Source organism: Neovison vison, chromosome 5 (genome assembly GCF_020171115.1).
Source record: "Neovison vison isolate M4711 chromosome 5, ASM_NN_V1, whole genome shotgun sequence".
In the NCBI taxonomy this organism is placed as follows: domain Eukaryota; kingdom Metazoa; phylum Chordata; class Mammalia; order Carnivora; family Mustelidae; genus Neogale; species Neogale vison.
In genome coordinates, this window is record NC_058095.1 from 26,744,511 (window position 1) to 26,769,770 (window position 25,260).

Genomic DNA, 25,260 nt, shown 5'->3' on the forward strand with positions numbered 1-25,260 from the left:
CCCTGGGCACTGCCTTCCCCTGACAACGCAGGGTAAAGAGCCCACCCTTTCCTTTTCATCTCTTCCACAGCTCTGGCAGGCCGGGCTGCTTCCTGCTGTTGCTTCCCCTTCCCTCCCTTCTTTTCACCATGCCAATCCTGTCCCAGAGATAGACACCATTCACCAAGCTGCAACGCCTATATCCCCACCTCCTCCAGGAAGCCCTCCCTGACCAGTGCTTTTGCAAACAACACCTACAGTGCCTAAAAGACCACTGACGTGAGCAAGCTGGCCTCTCTGCAGCTTGCTGGGTACTTATTCTGTGTTCAGTGGTGCTTTCTTATATGCACTATTTCCTCTGATTAAAAAGAGAAGCAATTATCACTAGCCCCATTTTACAGATGAGGAAGCCTCTCGAAGGCACAGAGAAGTTACGTAACTTGCTCCCAATAACAAAGCTGCAAATGGTGGCTGGGTTTTGAATGTAGGTCTACCCATGCTCCTAACTTCAAGCATGGGAGATTAGTATCTGCAAAAGCTCAGCGACCTTTGGGAGGATCCTGGGAAAGATTCACCAGGAAGGAGTAGGTAAGCTGGTCTCTTTTGTCTCCAAGGTGAGCCCCCTCCTTGGTGGGGGCCTGGATGACACATGACTTCCTTTTGCATCCCATCCCCAGCACCTGGCTCAGAGACCTGCAGAGTGGGTGCTCAGCAAAGAACCATTAAGCCAGAGTGAGCCCCAAGGGCAGAATCCCCCCCGGGGTTCCCCAGTAGCAGCATCCCTTCTCAGCATCAAGGGGCTGAGAAGATTCTAAACATTGTGGTTGGTAAGGGCTTCTTCTCTCCTACCCCACTGTAAAACTGACTTCAAAGACAGTATCTCAGGGACCAAAGAAAACCTGAACTCCAGTCCCAGGTCTGTTTCACTACGACTAAACCTCCTTTTGGGAAGGAAAGAGGAAGCCAAGGGCCAACCCCATGTCTTTTTTAAGGAGGCAGAGTTGAGGCCTGACCCAATCCCAGCCCAGACCAAAAAGAGCATTTCTCCTCTGATTTTTGAACAGGCCAATTTCAAGTCCATCTCTCCTCCTGACCTTGGCCTGTCAGAATTCGAGCTGACGGGTGGCGGCACAGAGCAGTGGCACAGGGCAGCTTCTGGCCAGTAACTCGAGTTCCCACAGCTGTCCTGCTAGGGCAGCTGGAGAGGGGCCGCCTCAGGGGTTCCTCCATCAGAGCGATCCTCGACATGGGACAGTCTGCACAGGTGAGCAGACAACAGCCCCTCCAGGGCCGTGGCCTCTGAGAAAGAGCCGGGGAAACCTCATCATTTCTCCTCCAGCAAACTGCCACCCCCCTCCGTTCAGCCTTTGCCAAGGAGCTCCAGGTTACCACGGAGATGTGAAGGCAAAGTGACTGAGAGGGTGCAGACAAAACGGCTGGTGGGAGGGAAGGTGGTCCTAAAACCAACCGTTTGCCACTCCAAAACATGGTGGGGGGGGCAGGGCAGAGGGCCACTGGAGGCAACTGTTGACCCTTCCCTCCTGCCGAAGGCACTTCTGGCCTCAGAGGGCAGTGTCCGCTTCCAGAGACCCCTCCTTCCCTAGGCCTGCTTCCGCCCCCGCTGAGAAAGAGCCTGGACCTGTCATAGGACCCCCCCTGCTGAGGGACCCCCTTGCTGAGGGACCCCCAGGGACCCTTCCACGGACAGGTGGGCGTGTGACCTTCACAAAGCAGTGGCCTGCCACGCCCCCCTCTCCCACCAGCATGCACCAAGTGCGGGCACCTTAACTTGGGGGCCTCCCGTGGCTACAAACAAGCCCAGGGGAGCAGCCCAGGTCCCTCCTGCTCTCCCAACTGCGGCCACGTTCTCCCACTGCCACCGCGGTTCCGAGCACAGAAGATCTCGAAGGCAGCCCGTGCACTCGGGAGCACACACAATACCCTGGCGGCTCAAGCTCCTCTCCTGTCTCCGGGAACAAAGAAACTCCCAACTTGTCTCTCAGGCAGGGGCTGGTGCCCTCCTGGGCCCAGGCAACGCTGCCCAGACCAGATGCCATGGTCCAACTGGCCCCTACTGACCCCCCTCCAGCCTCAGAGCTGCCACGCCTGCAGACACAGCCTTGTCACTTTCTTTCCTTAACAGCATCATCAGGAAGTTGCCCATTGCCTCCCGGGCCGGGGCTGTTTCCCCAACACCAATCCCCACGGAGCCTGGGGGGTGGGGTGGTGCCTGGACACCCCTGCCTGGTCCTTCCATTTCCAAGCCACCCTGCCCCCGGTTGCCCCAGACTTCAGCTCCAGCCTGCAAGCTGACTAGAATGGGGCAAACACAGAGCCGGTCACTTGTACCCGCCTCCTTTCTCTGCCACCCTCCCCGCCCTCCCTACCCACCCCCCACCTTGCCGGCCACATGTCAACCCACTCCAGCCAGCCCCCAGAGGTGGGAAGCTACACCACCTCCCCTGAGGGGGGGGGGCGCCTGGGTTACCATAGGTGCAGTTACAGCAGAAGCGAATGATGAGGAGGATTTCCATGGCAGCCTCCGTCCCAGCGGCAGGAGCTTGCGGCCATCGCTCGGTGGCTCCCATCAGCAGCCTGGCCACTCAGCCACCTTGCCAGCTGCTGCTGCACAGCCTGAATCAAGCAGCCGCTTCAGAGTGCTCCTCTAGCAAGGGGGAGGGGCGGGGAGGGGAGGGGAGGGGAGGCGCGCGTGGAGAGGCAGGAGGGGGGAGGGGAGGAAGGGAGCGAGCTGCCTGCTGGCATCCTAAGGAGGAGCACGTTTGTAGCTGGCCGGCTGCCTAGGGACAGAGGCTGGATTCCTCGCATTTGTGCAACACACACACACACACTCTCTCTCTCTCTCTCTCTCTCATTCCCATGCACATGCTCACACAAGCAGGGCACCGTAGTCCACAGAGCAGACAAAGAAAGGTAACTATTATCCAGCCCGCTCCCCAGAGTACCTTCCATAGTGACTGACGTGTGGCTGTCCTTGGAGTCCTTGGGACCTTTCACTTTGAGTTCCTGCCAAACAGAGGGGAGGAATCACTACGTGGCCTGCCCCCTGAACCTCCCCTTCCCTCATAGCAGCCAGAGCAGGAAGAAGCAGTGCTCTGGAAGCCAGGGTAGAAACAGAAGGACAAAGACCAGAGCCCAGGTCTCCCCCTGACTCATGGACTCCAGACTCCCTGTGCCGCACCCATGGTCTCCTGGCGAGTGTGGAGTACGGAGGAAGCTGGATGTACGCAGGAAGGAGGGGGCTCTGGGTACCAGAGAGGTGTGGAGCTCTGATGCTCCTAGGACACACCCCCTAACACCTCACCCCGGTGACTCAGGGCCTTCTGGAGAGGCAGCAAGAGCTGGATCCCCCAGCAGCCGCCACGAGTTAGGGTTTCTGTCCACCATCAGCCTGGGGTACAAGGGATTTGAGAGGACAAAAGGCAGGTGTACCTTTAGGGCGTGGGCAGCCCTGAAGATAAGGAGCCAGGGGTCCTGCGCACCCAGAACAGAGACTGAGCTCCACAGGGCAGTCCCATTTAGATCCTACCGGAATGGAGAGGGGTTCATCCAGCCCCCAACCCCACCTGCCACCCCCCACCCACGGGTGGGGAGGAAACGGCAAGCAAGGAAGAGGCCACACCTCTCCTGGCCCCCAAGCCACGTGCCCGGGAGAGAGACTTGGGATTGCTTATCTGATCCTATTTTCTCAGCCATTGGAGAGAGAGGTTGCAGCTCTGCCCCTTGGCGACAGACCACTAGGGCCCGCCACTAAAGCTGTAACGCAATCCCCATGGCAGGCAGGGCTGAGTGTGTGGAGGGGGGCCTCCAGGTGGGGTGTCAACAGGGAAGCCAGGGTGAGCGAAGGACAAGGTCAGGGACCCAGGGGATGGTGCCTGCTCTGCTCTGCCTGGAAGGGGGGACGGGACACACCCAGGCAGCAGGAGCCTCACATTTCCTACTCCTGCCTCAAGCTGTTTCTCGACAGAGAAAACCCCTAGAGACTGAGCTTGGGGATTGGGGTGGGGAGAAGGGGGGGGTTACTCAGCTCCCCAAGGCTGTCTCTGGCGGGTGACTGGATTCCCAGCTTTAGGAAACTTGTCCCCGTGCCCCCCTCCAGCGTAGCCCAGAGGTATGAAATCGCTCCCGCTCCAGAGGAGAAGGGCCCTAATTGCAGTAATTAAGTGGAAGTGCCAGTAGGAAGCGACAGCGTCAGCGCGTGAGTCAGGGTGAGAAGCCACCTGGCAGCAGGCCAGGGGGCCCGCTCTGCCGCCAGGGCCAGAGTCTGGGAGAGGGATTCGGGAGGAGTGCGGGGGGTCTCCACCGACCAGAGAACAGGCAGTCAGCCTAGGCTAAAAGGAGGTTCGCCACTCTCTGGGCGGTTACAGATTGTTCCCAGGGAGGGCTGGGAGCCATGAGGGGAAGCACCATTTTCTCTCGCCTTATGACCCCAAGCAGAGGGACTTCCCCACCCAGCTCTGTTCTCCCAGGCACAGGGTGACTGACTGCACTCCATGGCTGGGGCTGGAAGAAGAAACTGAGCTTAGCTCCCTGTTTCCATCCCCGATAGATGTGTTTCATTGTGGAGGGGAAGTGCTAGCAAGCCCAATGTGCCTACAGATAGATCCAAGGCCACATTTTTCCAACCTGGCTTTCACTAGTAATCGAGTTGACATTTTCATCTCCAGCTGTCCAACTTGTGTGCTGCCTCTCAGCGGATTCCAAATTGGAGTAGAACCCGTCACCCCAGGAGTCTCACCAACACTATCCTGCATCTCCCCGACTTTTCTAGCATCAGAGCGGAGATGGGAAAGCAAAGGGTCTGTAGAGGCCTGTAAGGCAGAATTTCCAAAACTGCAGAAGGAGCTCCCCTTCCCTGGACCCAGAGGTTCTCTTGACCCAAGCTTGGAGCTGGGGCTGTGACAGCAAGGGCAGCAGCTTCGCGGGGGGGTCTCATGGAGACCCTTTCAACACAAGAGGGAGGCTGTGCTGTGCTCCCAGAGGAGATTAGAGCTCCTCCTTGCTGCTTCCTGGAGAGGCAATGGCAGCCAATGCCACAGCTTTGCCCAGCAGAGGAGCATGGAAGGAAGGCTCCCGGCAACAGCAGGGAGAGGCAGGCTTCCAGCCAAAGTGTACGGCTGCTTCTCCTCACAAATGGCCCTGGTCCTCTCTCTGTCATGCAGTTGCAAAAGATCTTAAGAGACAAGCTTGTCCAGAACTCTTCCAATCTTTCTAATCATAAAAATAACCCGGGGAAGCTTCAAAAATACAAACTCCTGGGTCCCACCCCAAACTCTCTGAATTAAAGCTCCAGGGAAGGCGTCTGGAGATCTGCATTTTAAACAGTGCCCCTGATGGTTCTTATCGAGCAAACCAGGGATGAGCTGAAGAATCCAGACCCCTCACTGGACAGAAGAGGAAATAAGGCCAGGAGAAGGGAAGGGACTTGCTCAAGGTCACCACAGCGTGTGACAATACTGCCTTTTTTTTTTTTTTTTTTCGTCTCCTCTGTTCTGATACAGAATAACCTAAACAGAATAACAAAATCAAACACATCGTTATTCTTATATTACGAGGGAAAATGTCAAGTGCGAGAAAGCAACTGTCAGTCTAAGTGTTCCCCTCAGGGGTACCATTTCCCTAACGGGCAACAGGCCCAGAGGCCGGAAGGCAGGGGCTGTGCGGGGAGCTGCCCACCTCAGAGATCTTCTGGAACTGGTTGTTGGACTGGCTGCACTTCTCAGCTGTCTCCAGAGCGACTTTATAGTTATCCACAAATGCTTTGTACACACCGAGCTGGCTGGCCTGCAGGGAGAAGAGGAGAGAGAGAGGAGGGCAGCGGGATGGGAGGGAGGATTAATGAATGGATGAGAGTGTAAGCAGGGCACCTGGAGCTCCCTTGGCACTCAGAACCTCTAACTTTGCTCCAAAGGGCTACACGTGGAACAGAGGTGAAATGCGGATGAACATACTATAGTATCTCTTTGAACTTGACAGTTTCCATGGAAACCAGCTCAGCCAATAAGATTAACAAGAGGGTACTGGGGATGGGGGGAGCAGGGCAGGGCCTTTGTTGGCACGCAAGAAATTCAACAGCATTTGGCTTTATTTAGCATCATAAAGGACGCCCGGGGTTTGAAGCCCCTAATGCCTCACCCGTCTTTCATAGCCTGGAATTAACTGGAGCCAGGAAGGCACAGTGTGGCCTGCCCAGTACCCCACTCCCCAGGCAGAGTGTAAGGCCCAGCATTTAAAGGTGCAGTCCCAGCAGGATAAGGGCAGCTGACTGGCTCAGTCAGTGGAGCATGGTACTCTTGATCTCGGGTTGTGGGTTCGAGCCCCAGGTTGGGTGTAGAGATTACTTAAAAAAAGAGATGCAGGGACGCCTGGGTGGCTCAGTTGGTTAAGCAGCTGCCTTCGGCTCAGGTCATGATCCCAGGGTCCTGGGATCGAGTCCGACATCGGGCTCCTTGCTCGGCAGGGAGCCTGCTTCTCCCTCTGCCTCTGCCTGCCTCTTTGTCTGCCTGTGCTCGCTCGCTCTCTCTCCCTCTGTCTCTGGTAAATAAATAAAATAAAATAAAATAAAAAAGAGATGCAGTCCCCACTTCCCTTGGCCTCCCTCAGTCCCTGTCCCCACATCCTCAGCCTCTTAAGGAGCCAGAGACCCTACTAGCCTCAGGACACATTTGCATGTCGCTCTGAACCTAACACAAAGCTTCCCACTACTTACAATCACACAGAACCTCAGCTCTGAGAGGCAGAACGGATGCCATCATCCCTTTCTGCAAAAGGGGAAACCGAGGCTCATTAACTTAATTCCTCAAATATTTATGGAAAGTCTTCCTGTGCTTTGTATATATGCATTTCCCCTTGAGAGAGGAAAGGGTAGAAATGTGAGTTACAAGCACAGTGAGGTACTGTGTCATCCCCATCAATCTGCCCCAAATTTTAAAGTCTAATCATATCAAAGGTTGGCAAGAATGAGGGGGAAATTAGAGCTTTTACAGACTGCTTATGGGGGCGTCAGGCCTGTTATTTGGACAGTAATTTGTCAATAACTGATAAAGCTAAAAATATGCACAGCTCAGCCTACTCCTTAGCAAACCCACTTCTACATACAAACCCCAGAGTCTGGGGTCTGGTTCGGGAGTCAGTCACTACGTGGCAGGTGAGCACCTGACAAGTGGCTAGGCCAAACTGAGATGTGCTCTGCGTGTGTGTGTGTGTGCGCGCGCACGTGCATTTTTTTAGAAAGGGAGATGGGGCAGAGGGAGAAGAAAAGAGAATCTTCAGCAGGCTCCACACCCAGCTCAGAGCTGAACACGGGGCTCAATCTCACAACCTGATCAGATCACGACCTGAGCCGAAATCAAAAGTTGGGTGTTTAACCGGCTGAGTCACCCAGGCGCCCCAAGATGTGCTCTAAGTATGAAATACACATTGGATTTCAAGGACTTAGTATGTAAAAGAGAATGTAAATGATCTCATTAATTTTTAAATAATGATTACATGATAAAATGACAACATTTTGGATCTCTTGGCTAAATACATTCTTAAAATTAATTTCCTGCACCTATTTCTACTTTTTTTTTTTAAGATTTTATTTATTTATTTGACAGACAGAGATCACAAGGAGGCAGAGAGGCAGGCAGAGAGAGAGGAGGAAGCAGGCTCCCCGCCGAGCAGAGAGCCCGACGTGGGCCTCGATCCCAGGACCCTGGGATCATGACCTGAGCCGAAGGCAGAGGCTTTAACCCACTGAGCCACCCAGGTGCCCCTGTTTCTACTTTTAAGTAAGGGCTACTAGTAAATTTAAAATTACAAAAAAAATAAAAAATAAAAAATAAAATAAAATTACATACGTGGCTCGCATTATAGTTCTAGTGGAGGCACTGCTCTAGTGAAACCTGTCCTTGTATGTCCCCAAGGAGACGTGAGCAAGGGGATTCGCTGTTCCACTCTCCCTCCTATAGAGAGACTGGGAACAGATGCTCACAAATGCGGTAGTTCATATCCACGCTGCAGTTACAATGACGGAACAAGATCTATGGGCAGTAACACCAACAAGCTCCCAAATGATCGAATTGCAAAATACATGAAATATATTTGTTGAAAAAGTACATGTAATGCCATAAAAAGATACAGATACATAATAAAAATACAAACTGCAGCCCAGAAGGCCACACACCAAATTCATTCCAGTAGCTGCTTCTGTGCTGAGCAGAAGGGCGAGGGGAAGGGAGAGAGACTTCATCTACAATGCTTTGTTTCCTTGATTAAAAAGTCTATCTTCAGAGCTTAACATCCGTCAGTTCTGGGGGAATGAGTCCACATTTGTTTGCTACATGTATTCTCTAGAATTTCTGGTTTAAATATTTTGCATTCAAGTAGCAACGGAGGTTCAGCTGCCATGGGGCTTCCTTGGGGGGATGCTGAGGTGCTGGGGAAAGCAGGCTGCCCGGGAGGCCCACCCTGGACCACTCTGCTTTCTGCAGAACTCTCGAGTTCCTCCAGATCCCAAAGATCTGGGGCAGGTGGAAAGCCAGGCAGGTGGGGGGTCGGGAAAGCCAGAGGGGAAAATGAGAACGGGGGTGCTTGCAAAGAAACCAAGGCCAGAGCTGTGCAGGTCTCAGCCTCAGATGGGCCAGACTTTTGGCAAAGACGACAAATCTGGCGGAAGTGCAGGAAGGGATGAATTTAATTCCTTTTCCAGGGGGAGTACCGGCCCACCGGTGTCCCAGGCTACGGGGGAGGTGCTAGACAGTTGCTTCCTAAACCAAAGTAAAAATCATTGCTTTTCTTCTTCTGGGGATGTGCTCTCCTTGTCCCCCCTTCCCCAAGAACGATGAGGGCTGGCTGCCCCGGTCAGAACACTATCCTCCCACCCCACAGCCTAAGCGGGTAGCAGGAGCTGAGTCGGAGCTGGAGCCACCCAGGCAGAAGACCGGCACACGGGGGTCAGGGCTCGTCCCAGGCACTGCCATCTTCACGGTGTACCCTCGTCTGCAGAGCCTAAGGCCCGGCCTGCCAGGGCCATTAACTGGGATGTGGAGGTTGCTTGGAAACCTGGCACTGGGGTGATCTCATAAAACAAATAGCAGAGATGCTAATTCCCTTCTCTCAGTAATGGAGACCAGCTGAAAATAAACCACCTCCAGATGCCTGGGCCGCCAGCTCCTCCCTGGCCCTCCCAGGCCTGCAGCCCCAGGGGCCACGGAGAGCCCTTCATGCTGCTGGGGGAGGGGAGGGGGATAGCAAATTCAACACCCGGCGCCTGTGGAGCTGAATGGGGGACACTGGTGACAGCAGGGTCCGAGTGACAAGTGGGACAGCATTTCCATTCTGTGCTGGCCTAGGTACCCCCGCCCTCCTCTCGTTTGTTCTCTGATGAGGCCGAGGAGAGGCTGTCCCCCAAGCCAATCCGCTCAGGCTCCTGGGACCCGGCCGGGAGTGATGACTGGGTACGTGCCATCCCTGAACTGGAGCAGGCACTCTGGGGCTGCCGGAACCGGGAGTGTGGGGTTCCCTGGCAATACCACCTTCCGGGGTGCCTCTAGCTAAGAATAGCGAGGACGACGGCGGTGGTGACAGCAGTGATGGTAGTGATGGCAGTGATGGTAGTCATAGTCATGCTAATGGCTGACTATTGAGTGTTTACTAATTTACTATGTTCTGGGCCCTGTTCCAAGCCCTTCTCAGGTATTAACTCACGTAGTCCTCACAACAATTCGGTGAGGTAAGTACTATTATTATCCTCTTTTTCACAGTTGAGGAAGCTGAGTCAGAGAGGTTGTGCCCAAAGTCATAGGATTAATCTGTAGCAGAGTTGGGATTCAAAGTCAGTTGTGGCCGGGGGCACCTGGATGGTGCAGTCAGTTAAACCCCTGACTCTTGCTCTTGGCTCAGGTCATGATCTCAGGGTTGCGAGTTCAAGCCCCACTTGGAGCTCCGCATCGGGCTCCGCACTCAGCACAGTCTACTTGGGAGGCTCTTTCCCTCGCCCTCTGCCCCTCCCCTCTTCCACATGTGCACACTTTCTCTTTCTCTCAAATAAATAAGTAACTCTTGAAAAAACCAAAACAAAGGCAGCTGTGGCTCTAGAGGCTATGTTTGTCCCTACAACACTGCTGGCCTCTTGGGACACAGACCTTTGGCCCTGTGATGTACGTCCCCCTCGATGCCCTTCCAAATTCTCCCTAGTCACAGTCGTCAAGGTCATGGTGCACTCATTCATTTACTCACTCATCATGTATTGAGTACTAGGCTAGTTCTGGGGTCTGATGATAAAGAAAATGCAGCCTATTCTCTGAAAGCTTATGGTTTTAGGGAGACAGGAGATTTCCATGGGAACCTTCCAATGTAGTTCCCAAAGGGGCTACATTGGAAGTTTGGGGGAAGGTTTCGCCAAGGATGTCACTTCTAAGTTGGAAGCAGTTGGGGAAGGACATTTCAGGCAGCTGGAGCTAAAAAAGAGAGAGAGGTCAAGAGTGTCTGCTGCACAGACTGAGAATAGAAAGTTCAGTGTCACTGGGGAGGGAGTGCACAAGGACAGGGGAAGCAACAGCCAGAGGCCAGGGATGGCCAGCATGCAAAGGGTCTCATACGCCATTCTTCAGAGCCTGGCATTTATTCAAAGGCAAGGGGGAGCCACTGAAGGGATTTAAGTTGGGGAGAAGCAAGGTCAGGAGTTCAGGTAACTCCACGGCTGCTAAGTAGAGGTGGGGAGGCTGGCAGGAAGCAGGGCCTGGAGGCAGGAGCCACTCCTGAGGGGAGGAGAGGGCCCCAGAGGGGGCAGGGCAAGGCAGGCCCAGCAGTGAACATCCTCCAGAAGTGGGGATGGGGAAGGGAGTGGGGCAGGAGAGTACCAAGGACTAGTCCAAGGGAGTCATGGATGGATGGGGGATGGGATGGTGGCAACACCCACTGACACTGGGGCAAGAAGAAGAGCAAAGAACTTTCGAGACAGTAAGTCCAGTTCTGAACATACTGTGCGCTTGAGGCCCTAGAAGAATCCTTCTAAAAAGCAAGAGTTTTCTCCAGTGTAAGGATAGCACAGGCCTGTCCATTCAACCAGTCCCACCACTGCAGGGGAGGTAAAGGAGAGGCACTGCTCCCTGCCCATCTCCATTCACACCCAGACAACTGGTAGTCTCCTTGCTGCCTCCTGGGTGGGCGGAGTTACGGGCAGGGAAATGTCAGTAAAGAGTGGGGATGGGGGCGCTGTAGGTCTGACCTCGGGGTCCTCCAGGGGACACAGCCAGAGACAGTCTCAGAGCTAGGGGAGAAGGTGTCACAGAAACCTTGGGAACTGGAAGACCTCTGAAAGCCTTTCCCAACACTATGTCTGCATGCTAATTCTACCTTGTCTCTCCCCTGCAATGGTGGGTGGGCTGAGTTCTTGATGCTTTTTGCTCCAGGGTCCCCAGGAGGGAATCATTCACAGACCCATCTGACCGCTTCATTTCAGAGGCAGCACCGCGGTGAGGCAAATGCCCAGTGTTTCAAGGGAGCAGTCCCTGCCTGCCCACTGGCACTGTCAGCCTCTCTGTCTGCTGAGGGACAGGCAACCTGAAGCCCAGCAGATGAGCCTTCATTCGAGCCCTGAAGCCCCTCATATCCCTAGAAGCACTTTCAGGCTTTACAGTGGGAGGCGTGGAGTGGGGACACTAGGCCCAGGGCCCCACAGAGCAGAGGTCCAGGCTTTCCTCTGGGACTCAGAAGTGACCCGGGCCTTTAAGGAGATCAAGAAGGCTGGGAATTCCTGGACGTCTCCCAACACTAGCAGCTCCACTAAGGCACCAGATAAGTGCTGTCCGTCCACAGGAGACTTACCAGCTTCTGGAAGAGGTGGCCCATGGTGACCTGGCTGTCCCACTGCTGCACCTTGGGGCAGAGGTTGTCATAGAACTCCTTGTGGATCTCGTAGATGTCCTGGATCTTGTAGAAGATGGTCTCAATCTGTTGGATGGTGAGCACAGGCTGGGAGGTGGTGGCTGTGGCCTTCAGGGGTTTCATGGGCTGTGAGTGAGGAAGGAGAAAGAGAGAAGGTAAGAACTGATGAACCAGATGGGCAGAAGCTCCAGGGCATAGACACGTACTTCTCGTGGCTGGAGTTGGGCCTCGACAAGGCCATGGAGGGCACATGGCCATGTCCTATCTCCTGTACCCATGGCAGACATTGCGAGTTGACCATGGCAAACACCGTGAGTCAATCACAATGCTCTTTCTCACCGAGCCTGGTCACAATCCCAGACTCTCTCCATGCTGAGGTTGACAGGTGAGATGAAACTTATCCATCAACTGAGCTTATCTCCACCAAGATGCTCCAAGGCCTTCAGGTGGGGTGGATACAGGGACAAACAGTAAACCCTTGAAGCGTGGTTTGCATTGCGTAGCTGCTGTTATAGGCTCCAACAAGCCATGCCCTACTACAAGGAGGGGGACCCTGACAGCCAGGGCCTGGCCCAGAGCCCCCCCGCACTGGCCCATGTGTTAATGCCAGGACACATTTCCCCCACACCCTTGTCACCCAAGGGGTCCCTGACCCCCAGCCTGTACTAGGTTCGCTTACTGGTTTCACAGGATCCATGCCTTTCTTCCACAGTGGCCTCATGCGCTGAGTTATAAGCTCCCTTGTCACCTTCCATCAGTGGAAGGGAGGGTTGACTGGGAACTCAAGCCCTGAGCCATTTCCTTCCAACAATCAGAACATGATTCTAGGATTTGGGGGTTGAGTCTCAAAGAGACTCAAGACCAACCTCAGCTGCACTGACAGTTCAAGTTCCCATCCCTTATAGAGTGAGCAGACAGCACAGACGCCACCATCCCACCTCTGTACCCATGGCAGACATTGCAAGTTGACCAAGGCAGACACTGCTGGTCGACCATGACAGACATCACGAGTCAATCACAAATGCTCTTTCTCACTGAGCCTGGTCACAGTCCCAGACTATTTCTCCATGCTGAGATTGACAGGTGAGATGAAACTTATCTGTCAACTGAGCTTATCTACACCAAGATGCTCCAGGGCCTTCAGGGTGGATGCAGGGACAAACAGTAACTCGGGACACTTCCTAACACTGGTGGGGAGCTGTAGTTGTTGCCTTCATGCCCAAAAGGGGTACGGTAGGAGAATAGGACCTGGGTGCAATTTCTTCAGTGTGATTTTTCTTCATTTTCTGAACCACCTACAATGAGTAAATATTAATTTTTTAAAAAAGATTTTATTTGAGACATAGAGAGTGAGCAAATGAGAGAGAGAATACAAGCTGGAGGAGGGGCAGAGGGAGAGGGAGAAGCAGGCCCCCTGCTGAGTGGAGAACCTGATGCGGGGCTCGATCCCAGGACCCTGAGATCATGACCTGAGCCAAAGGCAGATGTTTCACCTACTGAGCCACCCAGGTACCTGAGTAAATATTAATTTTTATCATCAGGGGATAAAAAGCTATTAAAATTCACAGCTGAAGAAAAACAAAAAATCCTGATATCAAAAGATAGGGAACTCTTCCTTGATTGGCCTTCCCTTAGCCCCAAAGCCTGCAAAGATGCCTAGACTGCACTCCAGAGGCCCTCCAGGAGACAGGGTCTGGACCCCTGTCACTTAGAGAAAGTACGGGAGGGGCAGACACATTTACGCAGAAGACAAAAAGCCTGAGTCAGACTTAATGTTCTTCATCTAGTGGAAAGGTTGTGCGGGAAGAGCCCTTTGACTTAGTCTGAGTCACTCTGGAGACCTAGGAACAGCCAGGAGAAGTCATGGGGGCAGGTCCCCATCACCTCATAGGACTGGTTAATGAGCTTTCTAACCAGAGAAGCATTCCAGCGATTAATGAGTGACTAGAGGCTAGACTGGCTGGAACAGTGACATTAACAGAGACCAGAGTTATCACTGGCTTGGTCTGAGAGAGGACCACCAGAGCAGCCAAGCTCCAGCAATGCCTGTCCCTAAGAGGCTAAGAGGAAGTCCCATCTTCCCAAATACCCAGATGAGGCTCTGACTTCCAGCATCCCTGTCCTCCCAGCTCTAAAAAGTCCAGAAGCGAGGAAAAAGGCAGGGAAAAGCAGAGCCCTCCTTCTGAGCTTCTTAGCACTGGGACCAATTAACCCTAACGCCCAGGCTTTGCAGGGCAGTAGGATGGGGTTTTCCCTGGTGCAGGCCAGGAGGTGTGGGTTTGAGTCTCAGCTCTGTCACTTAGCATCCGGGCCTCTGCAGCCTCATTTGTAAAACTGGGGTAATATTACCTTCTCACGAACACTGATGGGAAGATCAAGAGCCATAATTTATAGAAAATATCCAGTAGGTGCTTGGTGCCCAGGAGGCAGTCAATAATGTTAGCGGCTACTATTATCATCATCTGCCCCACAAATAATGTACCAAGTGCCTAATGTGAGGTCAGACCAGGTATTCAGTGACTCACCACACACGTCCAATCCCTGCCCCATGGAGCCCCCCATTCAATAGGGGAGACAGACAAAACACAAGGAAACCGTCATACACACTATTTCCACCTGGGCACAATGAAGGAAATAAGGGGACCTCCTGAAACAGGGTGGGGAAGGACAGCTTCTCCCAGAAGGGAACATTTACCCTGCAATGGAAGCCTGGGGGTTCAGAGGACAGTATTCCTCAATGCCGGTTCCAGGGGCTTGATGAGAGAGAGGAGCTGGAGAAAGCCAGGGAGCCCGTGTGCAGTGGGCAAGGGGGAGGACTGGGCAGGGGCCAGACCAGGCAGGGGCAAGAAATGCACTGCCTTTCCCTGAAGGGATTTAGGCAGGTAAGTGACGGAGGGCCAATTCTCTTCTCAGGAGATTATTTTTCTGACTCAAGATCCTTGCTCTGGAGAACATTATAAGCCATGTGGGTAAATCAGACCATGTAGTGGACAAAGCCAGACAGGGTATTATCCGTCTTGGACTGTAAATACCAACCAAGTGGTCCCAAGGTAGTGCTGATACAGCCCAGGGGGCTTCACAGAGGTGGTGACAGAAAAAGGGCCTTGAAGGTTGGGAAGATCTGAGCAGGTGGAGGGGTGAGGCGTGGGTAAGCAGGGAAACAGAAGAACCAGGAACCACAGAAAGGAAACACTGTTCTCCCAACCCCAGGTGGGCGGCCGCCCTCAGCTTCAGGGCTCCCAACATTCTGTGAAGGACACGGAGCTGTTCCTCAAGATTGCTGTCCTAGTTTATCCTTTTTCTGTCCCCCCCGCCCCAGGATCCAGTGGAGAGACAAATCACCACAGAGTCCCAGAACCTCTAGTCCTTGCTCCTGCCTGGGTGCTGTCCCCACGCAGAAGGGGAAAAAAAGCACATAGGGCGGGAACAGCCCTGGGAAGATGAAGGGTCAGGACTTCTCAGAAGCTGCTGGGGAAGCACCCATCAGCCACCCCAGCAAAGACAAGACCAAAATGCTCTGCTTCCTCCTGAACTTCCCACTCTGTCTACAAAAAGGGAAGCAATGGGTGCTCACCAACAGCGGGTCACATGGATAGGGCCTATGCTCAGGACGTCAGAGGGTTCTCAGGACAAGGCTGGGGCTCTTTGGTCTTGGGCTTGACTTCATTGGGGTTGGCGGGGGGCAGGGAAAGTGCTGGGCATGTGGGAGCCCCAGCTGGCCAGAGACCCTTGAAGGCAGTTACTTTTATCTGGTGAAGCCCTGAAACCAGGCCTCAGGTCCAGATGGCTAAAAGGCAAAAGCAACCCAACACTGAACTTGCGTCCAACACTGTTCTTCTCCCCAAGGGCTAGCATGCTGCTCCCTCCTCCCAGAATCCTGCTGCAGAAAGCAGGGCTAGCCCCTGGCTCTCCATTTCGTCAGGGGAGAAACATTCTTAAAAGAGAGGATCACTGAGTGACCTGGGAGTCGGGTCTGGCTCTCCACTTTCCACAAAGTGCTTCTCAGGAAGCGGGGCCAGGTGGGTTCTGACTCAGAGCGGGCCTTCCCACAGCCGTCTGTCAGCTCTGTCCCCAGCAACCTGCCTTTCGAAACAGGGGCAAGAAATCAGCCCACTTCCTCCACCTCCTATCCCAGAAGGCCTGGAGGCTGCCAACGTATCATCTCAGTTACTCCTCCTCCCGGAACCCAGGGAGGGAAGCATCATTAACCTATTTTAGAGAAAAGGAACCTGAGAACCCCAAATGCGAGGCTGAGAGAGGAGGGCCAGTGAGGCCCTGTGGTGGAAGCGCTGTAGCAATGGCCAGAGGCAGCCCCTGAGCTCACTTCCACATTCCCCACAGTGGGTGAGACGCAGAATGACACGGATCTGGTTGTCTCCCTTCCTCCACCCCCCACTCCAGCTCGGGGGCCCCGGGCTCACTCCGTTTGTAATCTGAGCCAACCGGGAACGCGAGGTTTCCAGATTACCAAACCTTGCCCCATCTGACAACCCAGGGGGCAGGAACAGAGGCTCCTGTGTGAGTCCCAACAGCGTCTGTGTGTGCACACAGCCTTGGGTACACACACCACACACGCCCAGCCATCTGCATATCAGGAAGTGTTAAGCTGAGAACAGTCTGACACAAACACGGGAGGAGCAGGGCCAGAGGGGCTGGGTGATGAGTAGGAGATCTGGGAGTGGGCCACAGAGAGGAGAGATTTTCTTTCCCAGGGCCCCTGGGTCAGATCACCCCCTAAAGGTAAAAGGCTTTAGTAACCAGAAAGCTGTGAGGGGAGGGCTCCCAGCTCAAGGCCTTGGGTGGAGAAACCTGATTCCTTATCTTGGTGGCTCACTGTCTGAGGCTGCAGCTGTGGAGGGTCCGCCCCTTCTTCCTGGAGCCCTCCAGCATAGACCCGGTCTCCCAGTCAGCCTCCCCACTCTCCTCCCAGCCTCTGTTCAAGAACCAATCAGGGGCCTGGGATGAACAAGCTGGCGGGAGAGGAGGGATGTGTCCTGGGTGGCCTGCAGGTCTAAACCTCACAGGTTTTGCCTTTGAGGCTTGAGTTGTTAGAAAGGTGAGGCAGGGAGGGAGTGTCTTGGCCCCTACTTCTTTTTTTTTTTTTTTTTTTAAAGATTTTTTTTTTTTTTTAAGATTTTATTTTATTTATTTGAGAGAGAGAGACAGTGAGAGAGAGAATGAGCGAGGAGAAGGTCAGAGAGCGAAGCAGACTCCCCATGGAGCTGGGAGCCTGATGTGGGACTCGATCCCGGGACTCCAGGATCACGCCCTGAGCCGGAGGCAGTCGTTTAACCAACTGCGCCACCCAGGCGTCCCTTGGCCCCTACTTCTGTTGCTATCTTTGCCCCGACACAGAGAAGCTCACCTTAGGCCCAATGACTGACAAGAAGGCACACGCAGGTTGGAATCCATGAGGGCCCAGCCTCCTCTGAGGACGTGCCTCCCCTTCCTTCAGGGAAAGGCTGTGTTGACAGAAACAGGCCCCAACCTGCATCTCTCTCAGGACTGGACAAAATAACAGCAGCAGCTAACACTTTAGTCTCTGTTCTAAGAGCTTCACACACAAACTCCTTTTGTCCCCACAACAACCCCACAAACAGAGTACTCGTAGCAGTATCCGGGGTCTGCAGATGGAGAAGATGGGCCACAAGGGTTCATGAATATTCTGAAGGGCTCGAACTCGAGAGCGGTCAAGCAGGGATTCTGACAGGCCGTCTGTCAGAAGGTCCTCTGTTGGAACTCCGCTCAATTTCAGTAATGACAATGACGCCCCCTCACTTGGCTGTGGCAATTCTCCATTCCTGAAATGTGTCACATGCATCTGACTGGTCTTCCGCTTGTCCTCCTTCCTTCAGCTACCCTGAGTGCCTGGGACCCCAAAAGGATCACCTGAGTCTCTCAACCCCGTGAAGAAGATAGAGAAGGTCATGGGATTAGTCTCATGTTCAGATGAGACTCAAGGAGGTTATGCACAACTTGCCCAAAGCCAGGGGTTTCCAAAATGACAATACCCATGAGAAAGAATGTGGCCCAGTACATACATATGTATATGTGTATGTGTGTGTATATATATATACACACACACATACACACACAACACACCCGAAGATAAGTGAAATAGTACTTACTCTTATTATGCACAACGCACACTGGTATTTTCTTTCTCATTTTATAAAAAACGCTGGCTCCAACCTACACTGATTTCATGATGCACTAATGGGTTCAGATCCAGATAAGAAAAACAGTGCCATGAGTCTATATGATTAATGGCAGAGTCAAGTCTTGCCTTAGTTCTGGCCCCAGACCACAGTCCTTGTCTGTCTGCTGGACTGTCCAGCTCCTGAACAACACTATCATGCCTACCAATAAACTCTCAGTGAGAGGTACCACAGACCGAGCCCAGGCGGTCACAAAGTTATCTACACATTTCTTTTATTAATTTTTTTTAATGCACATTTCTTTTTTTAAGATTTTTATTTATATATTTGAAAGGGGGTAGAAAGAGAGCATGTGAGTGGGGGGAGGAGCAGGGGGAGAGGGACAAGCAGACATGGGGCTTGAGCTCATGACGCTGAGATCATGACCTGAGCCGAAATTAAGAGTTGGACACTTAACCCACTGAGCCACCCAGGCATGGCAAAGTATCTGCACATTTCGATGGTTATTCCTGGGGTAATAAATGCCAAGGCCCCCGGCATCCTGGGTGGCAACATCTCATATCACAACAGGTACATAAATGTGTATCTTACAGTTCTTACAAGAATGAGTTTCTGGGGTAGCTGGGTGGCTCAGTCGTTAATCCTCTGCCTTCAGCTCTGGTCATGATCCCAGGGTCCTGGGACTGAGCCCCCTGTCAGGCTCCCTGCTAGGCAGGAAGTCTGTTTCTCCCTCTCCCTCGGCTTGTGCCCTACCCCCCTCCTCAAATAAATAAATAAAATCTTTAAAAAAAAAAAAAAAAAGAATGAGTCTCTACTCATCTACATTTCTTATTCCCTCTTTTACTGATATCATCCCATGTCTCAGGCTGCAAAACACCCAGGGGGAGGCCTTTACACTCCCCAGTTCCTCTGCGTAAGATCTAGCCACATCTAAGGCGCACTTTCTTCAAAGGAAAAAGGCCTCACATCTGTGTAGTACTTTTACCTCATATTACTAATACTTCTCTTCCAGTCTGAGTCTCACAGTGCTGCCATCTTGGGAGGAAACTGAGGCATCTTCACAGAGGGTTGGGGTTGGTCTAATGCCTCAGAGCTATGGTGCTTCTCAAACGATACAGACACCCGCCCACCTCACACTTCCTGCCACGGGACCTGAGGAGAGCCACGGCTCACTATCTGCGGGAGGAGAAAGGACTGCGACCAGGGCACCAGGGCACGACAAAGAGGACTCAGCTTGATTGACTGGTAGAGACTGCCCAGAGCACAGTGTGGAGGTGGAGGCTAGGTCCTCACCTGGGCCGTACCTGGGCACCCCCCGCCCCGGACAGAGCACCGTCACTGATCAGTGGTGCCTGTGCGTGGTCAGCGGCCATGGGAGTGTTCATCTCCAACACGGTTGTGTTTCTCCCACCTTTCCCAGGGCAGGTCAAGGAGGACTGGGGCTGAGAGGCACAGGCCCCTTTTTGGCAATGACCCTGGCTGCCCAATGCCAGGCTGACAGACTCTGCCCACAGGGAAGGACAGGTCCAGGTCCCCCTTCTCCTCCCACCCCAAAAGCAGTTTGCAAGCATGACGCTGACTGCAAGCCGGAGCACAGACTCACCAGCAGCAAGGCTTCCAGCTGGTTAATGTAGATCTCTTCGCTGGCCAGGAACCCCGAGAGAACCAGCTTCCTCATCTCCAGGCCTTTCCCTGCCTCCACCTGTAGGAAAGTAAACCAAGAACCAAGAGCTCATGAGAAAGGAGGCTAACATCCTGAGCGATCTATTTTTTTGCCTTTTTCCTCCTCTTTCACAGACACTTTGGTAGGGAATAGAAACCAAATACATTTATGATAATTCGGAAAATGTGGAACAAAAAAGGAAAAACAATCATCCATATTTCTGGTGCTCACACCTCACTTTTTCTCCCACATTCTTTTTCCCACATTTCCTTATTTGCCATCCATCCAGCCACCTATTCCATGGTAATAAAGGACCTGGGGCAGTTTAGTGGAGGAATATGGACAAGGAAAATCAGAGGGGGGCACCTGGGGGGCTCAGTCAGTTAAGTGGTGAACTCTTAATCTCAGCTCAGGTCTTGATCTTGGGGTTGTGAGTTCAAACCCTGAGTGGAGCTCCAGGTTGGGTGTGGAGCCTACTTCAAAGAAGAAAAAAAAAAAAGGAAATCGGAGCCATGGGTGAGGCAGGGTACGGTCATATAGGAGGACCCAAGAGGGGCTAGAAAAGGCTCCTGGAGGAATCGCTATTCATAAACATGAGTTTATACCCATAAACTGAGAAGAGGGGTAGAGAGAATGGAAGTGGCCATGGGAGCCTCATCTTGTGGCCTTCTAGCTATATCTTCCTGTCCCCAAGGGCTCAACCCCGCAACAGAAGGTGCTGGCTGTGGGGTCTTCAGCCTCACCCCTGTATCCCCCAGCATTTCCTGACTGCCTCACTGTGCAAGGCACATATCCTAACTAACCTCCTCCCCACTCCAGAATTCCTTCTCCTTTACGGCGATCATGCCCCACCAGCCTTGCAAGTCCATCTTGTTCGTCTCTTAAAATGACGCTGTTCCGTCCCTCCCTGTGGGAGAAGCTATGGACTTTGGCTCTGCAGCCTGGATTCTTCTAATGGACCTCTGCCTCTCTCTCCTCCCTTCACACCACACACCAGAGCCCGGCTAACCTTCTGAGGACACCACCTTACACCTAATGCTTGCCGAGGACTTCCTATCAGTGCTGTGAAACCTTGCCGTTTGCAAGGACGCGTATGGGCCTAGAAGGTGTAAAGCCAAGTGAAATAAGTTAGTCGCAGAAAGACAAATACCATACAATTTCAGTCGTATGTGGAGTTCAGGAAACAAAAGGCAAAAGAGACAGCAAAAAAACCAGACTCTTAAGTGCAGAGAACAAAGTGGTGGCGGCCAGAGGGGAGGCAGGTAGGAGGATGAGTGAAACAGGTGAAGGGGGTTGAGAGTGCCCTTTTCATGATGAGCTCTGAGTAATGTAGACAATTGCTGAATCACTGTATCATATACCTGAAACCAATAGAGCACTAATATAACTATCTACACCAGAAACAAAAATTTCAACGCTGCAAAAAGTGATTACTTGGGGATTCAATTAGGTCATTCATTCATTTATTTATTCATGCAACAAATATTTACTGAACACCCACTGGACTCTGTAGATACACCAGGAAGCAAACAAACTATAATCCCTACTCTTACGTGGTTTATAATCTAGAGGAAAGACAGTAAAAACAAAAAACAATATAAATATAAATATATAACAATGCCCTGCGATATGGGGTCTGGCTTAGTCTTGGCTTAAACACCTTTGTTGGCTCCTAATGCCTCTTTTGACCCTGCTGACCTCCCCCTGCCCACCTCCCGTGCAGCCGGCAGGTCTCTGGGTCTTCCCAACCTACTGGGAGTGCTTGGGCCTCTGTACTTCGGTTCCTACTGCCTAACAGGCAGGCTCCCACCCTGGCTCTTCTCTGCAGCACAGACTCTCCCGCCTGAGGTACTGCTCAGTGATTCCAGGGGTGGAGGTTGGGGGATGAAGCAACATCACATTCCTCTGCAGAGCCCTGAAGGCCCGCACCGTACAGTACCCCTGGCACGTGGGCACCTTACACTTCCTAAGCCTTGTAAGTTCTTCTCATTCTACTTTAGCCCTCATATACCTCACTGAGGCGGGTACTAGATTTTGCAATCATGCAAATGGAAGCAAATAGGACTTGGAGGAGGGAAGGGACGAGGCTGGGGTCACACAGCCCGGAAGTGGCCGAGCTGGGATTGCATCCCAGTCCTTCAATACCAGATTCCAGGCTGTCCCACTGCTTAAAAGAGGAACATCACCACCCCACCCCCATCCCCGTTCTCATTTTCTTTTTCAAGTATCAGGTGCTTTCCCGGAATCACGCACAGAACCCTCTCTGGGCATCAGATGCCCCTTACTTATTTGGCACAGGCTGGGAGAGTATATGAAGCTATCAGAAATTTCTGACGTCCAGGGCAACTGCATGGCTCAGTAGGTTAAGCTTCTGCCTTCAGCTCAGGTCATGATCTCAGGGTCCTGGGATCAAGCCCCGCATTCTTCCCCTGCCCTCCTCCCCAGCCTGTCTCTCTACTTGTGATCTGTGTCTATCAAATAAATAAATAAAATCTTAAAAAAAAAAAAAAAAAAGAAAGAAAGAAATTTCTGAAGAATGGCTTTCCCCAGCTGCACAACCTGCCCCACCGTGTTCCCACAGCTTTCCCACCATGCCCCAAGGGAGGGCTAGAATCTTTGGCCTTCCAGCAGCCCAGGTATCCAATCTGCGCCACAGGCCACTGCCCCCAGTCTCTGAAATGTTATCTGACCCTGCGATCGAAAAACAATATCCTGCTACAGATGTCCACACCCTAGTCCTCCAAGCCTATACACACACATCACCTTATACGGAAAAAGGGATTTTGCAGGTATGATTAAATTAAGGATTTTTTGATGGAAAGATGACACCGGATTATGAGAGCTCAAGGACCTTTATGAGGGGGTGGAAAGAGGGTCAGAGTCAGAAAAAGCAATGTGACCAGAGAAGGGGAGCAGGAGGAGGGAAAGTGATTGCAAAGATTGGAAGATGCTACACTACCAGCTTCCAGGACCAAGATGGGGCCATGAGCTGAGGAGTACAGAGTGCCTCTAGAAGCTGGAAAAGGCCTGGGAATGGATTCTTGCCCCTAGAGCTTCCAGAAGGAATGCAGCCCTGCTAACCCTTTAAGGCTTGCATGTAAGAGAATAAATTTGTGTTTTAAACCACGAAATGGGTGGTAATTTGTTTCGGCAGCATTAGGAAACCAGTAGGGACAGCAAGCTTTAGGGAAGGGCAAGAGTTATGTACTTAAGGCTTCACAAGTACCAGGAGCCATTGGGAGAGCTTTCCCGGGATTAACTCAGGACAATCCCACCCTCTGCAAGGTGTTGTCATTATCCCCCCGAGGCACGAAGTGGAAACCTCCAGCTGCCGGGGGCTCAGGCACACAGCACACCCTTCAAGGAATGAGATAGGAGCTGGAGCCCAGAGCAGGGCCCCTGCTGGTCCCAGGCCCTCCTGGTCAGACTTGAGGCCACCTCCCTGCACACAGCACCAGCCCCGCTCCTTCCCAAGCCGGACAAATGGGAACTCGCCTTCCATGCTGGGGGGCCAGTGATTCCCCCTGCCCCCCCTTGCTGTTCCCTGCCAGATTTATCTGAGAGGCTGGCAAACATCTTGTAAAAGAAATCACTTGAAGGACATTATGAGCTTCCCTGGAAGGCTGGCTGGACATTGTGAGCTTCCCTGGAAGGCTGGCTGGAAGGACCCGGGATGAAGACCTAATCACCGCAGATCCAGCCACACTGTCCCCCACCTCGGCATGAGCACAGAGCCTGTGACAATCCCTGCAACAGCCCAGTTCATCAAGACCCTCTCCTCAAGAGACTCCCACCTCTGAGTCCAATATGAGCTCCCCAAAAATCAAAAGTCTCCCCCCAAGAGTCCCACTATGGGCTATTCTCCCTCCGAAGTTACGCTGGCATGGGGTGAAGGTTAGGGAGAGCTTAAGCACGTGAAATGAAGTTCTGCTCACGTTATCAACAAACAGGAGGCCTATTCTCGGTTACCACCAAAAACCTCTTCCGTTTTTTTTTTTTTTCTTTCCTCATACCCCCATGTTCCTGGCTTAGAATTATCTGGAAACTCACAACTGTTTCTTCAATCCTCGTGGGGCTATTCTTGTTTTAAAAAACACCAGGGCTGGACATTCATTCATTCTGTACATGTTTCAGGCTCTGGGATACAAATACAAAGGTGAGAGCACCAGTCTCTGTGCCCAGAGAGCCCACCGGAGGCGGTGTCCACGTGCCCAGAATGCTCGAGGCCAGTTCTCTGAAGAGGTCAGGGAACCTCCTGCCCCAGTCTGTGCCATACTTCCTGTCAGTCCCCCAGCACAGGGAAGCTGCATGGTCTCTGCTATCCTCCCCAAGCAGAGCTCATGAAACGCAGCCACTGTAGGCTGGTTCACTCCCAGGATTTCCCATAACCTGCGAGGCTGCAAGTCAGTCAGCTCAAGGCCCCCAAATCCAAGCATTCAAGTCCCTCTGGGAGGGACAGTGTCTACAAGGTCAGGTTAGCCAGCTCTGGCCTGGTCTTCTAGAGAGCAGAGAAGCTAAATAAATAAAAGCCTCTAAAGATTTGGGTCTAGGCCAAACCAAAATACGATCTGTCCAGGAACTGTGACCTCCTCCAAGACAATAGCAAGGACTGAACAGGCAGGAGTACCTGCCGTTCGGAGCCCTAGGGCCAAGTGCCACTGTACCCGGCAGAGTTCAGCTCATGGGCTGCACCACTTTTCGGGGTGCACCCAGCAGGAACTGCGCAAAAGAGATACTCTGCCTTAGGACAGCTGGCCCTTCTCTGAGCCAAGACAACGCAGGGCCATCCAGCCATTGCTCCTCTTGCTAGTGCGAGGCACTGGGGAGCTCTCCTTCAGCTACTGCCTTAGCAGAGTCTGGAAGGGGGGCACGGCCCACTCTCCTGGAGAGTGGATCCCTCTATTCCAGGCTTCCTGCTGTCTGAGGCCCTAGACAGGTCCCAGCAGGGCTTCCAAAGGTCAGGTGTTTGAGTCCCATCTTTGCAGTTCTGTCACTCACACCTCCAACACTACCGTCTACTTAACATCGTTTTTTTACAACTGACTTCTTAAAAGCCCAGCCTTATCCCAAAAGTGATATTTAAAAGCATAAGATGCACAAGTCATATTTTTCCTATTACACATTAAAATATAAACCTAACTATTGAAGTTCAAGAAACACCTAGGTGCCTCCTAAAATCACAATTCAAGTCATCCTAAGTGGGTTTCACACTCCCGGAAACACCTCAGTGGGGGACACAGGCGTGGCCAGTGTGGGGCCCAAGGGTGGGAGGAAACAAACCTGGGCGTTTCTGACTCTCGGTTAAAAACTGGCCCAGAATAACACCTGATGGGCTAATCTGCATGACAAAAGGACTTTCACTCCCGACAAAGGAGTTCCTTTAAATAGCAGCTTTTAGATAGCATGGCCGCATCAGTCCTGTGTACCCCGAAATAGAATTGTGCGAAAGATTTTTGGAAAGCATACAACCCTTTACCGCCAGGAGATGGTGTGGCTAGCGTATGAGTGTGATTATTTGTTTATGGAGAATTAAGTCCTCAAAAGGGGGTCTGGGGTTGAAAGACACAACAA

General features: G+C 52.6%; 1 protein-coding gene across 4 annotated transcripts in view; it reads right to left on the reverse strand.

Moving 5' to 3' along the window:
- Positions 1-25,260, reverse strand: part of ABR (ABR activator of RhoGEF and GTPase) — a 177,701-nt gene that overhangs the window by 54,410 nt on the left and 98,031 nt on the right. For all 4 annotated transcript variants that reach the window (XM_044248212.1, XM_044248211.1, XM_044248214.1 and 1 more), the window contains 4 exons: positions 19,630-19,728; positions 11,809-11,994; positions 5,674-5,781; positions 2,943-3,003 (listed from right to left, as the gene is read on the reverse strand). In XM_044248212.1, the coding sequence (XP_044104147.1) occupies positions 2,943-3,003; positions 5,674-5,781; positions 11,809-11,994; positions 19,630-19,728 (454 nt within the window). The remainder of the gene's footprint in view (positions 1-2,942; positions 3,004-5,673; positions 5,782-11,808; positions 11,995-19,629; positions 19,729-25,260) is intronic.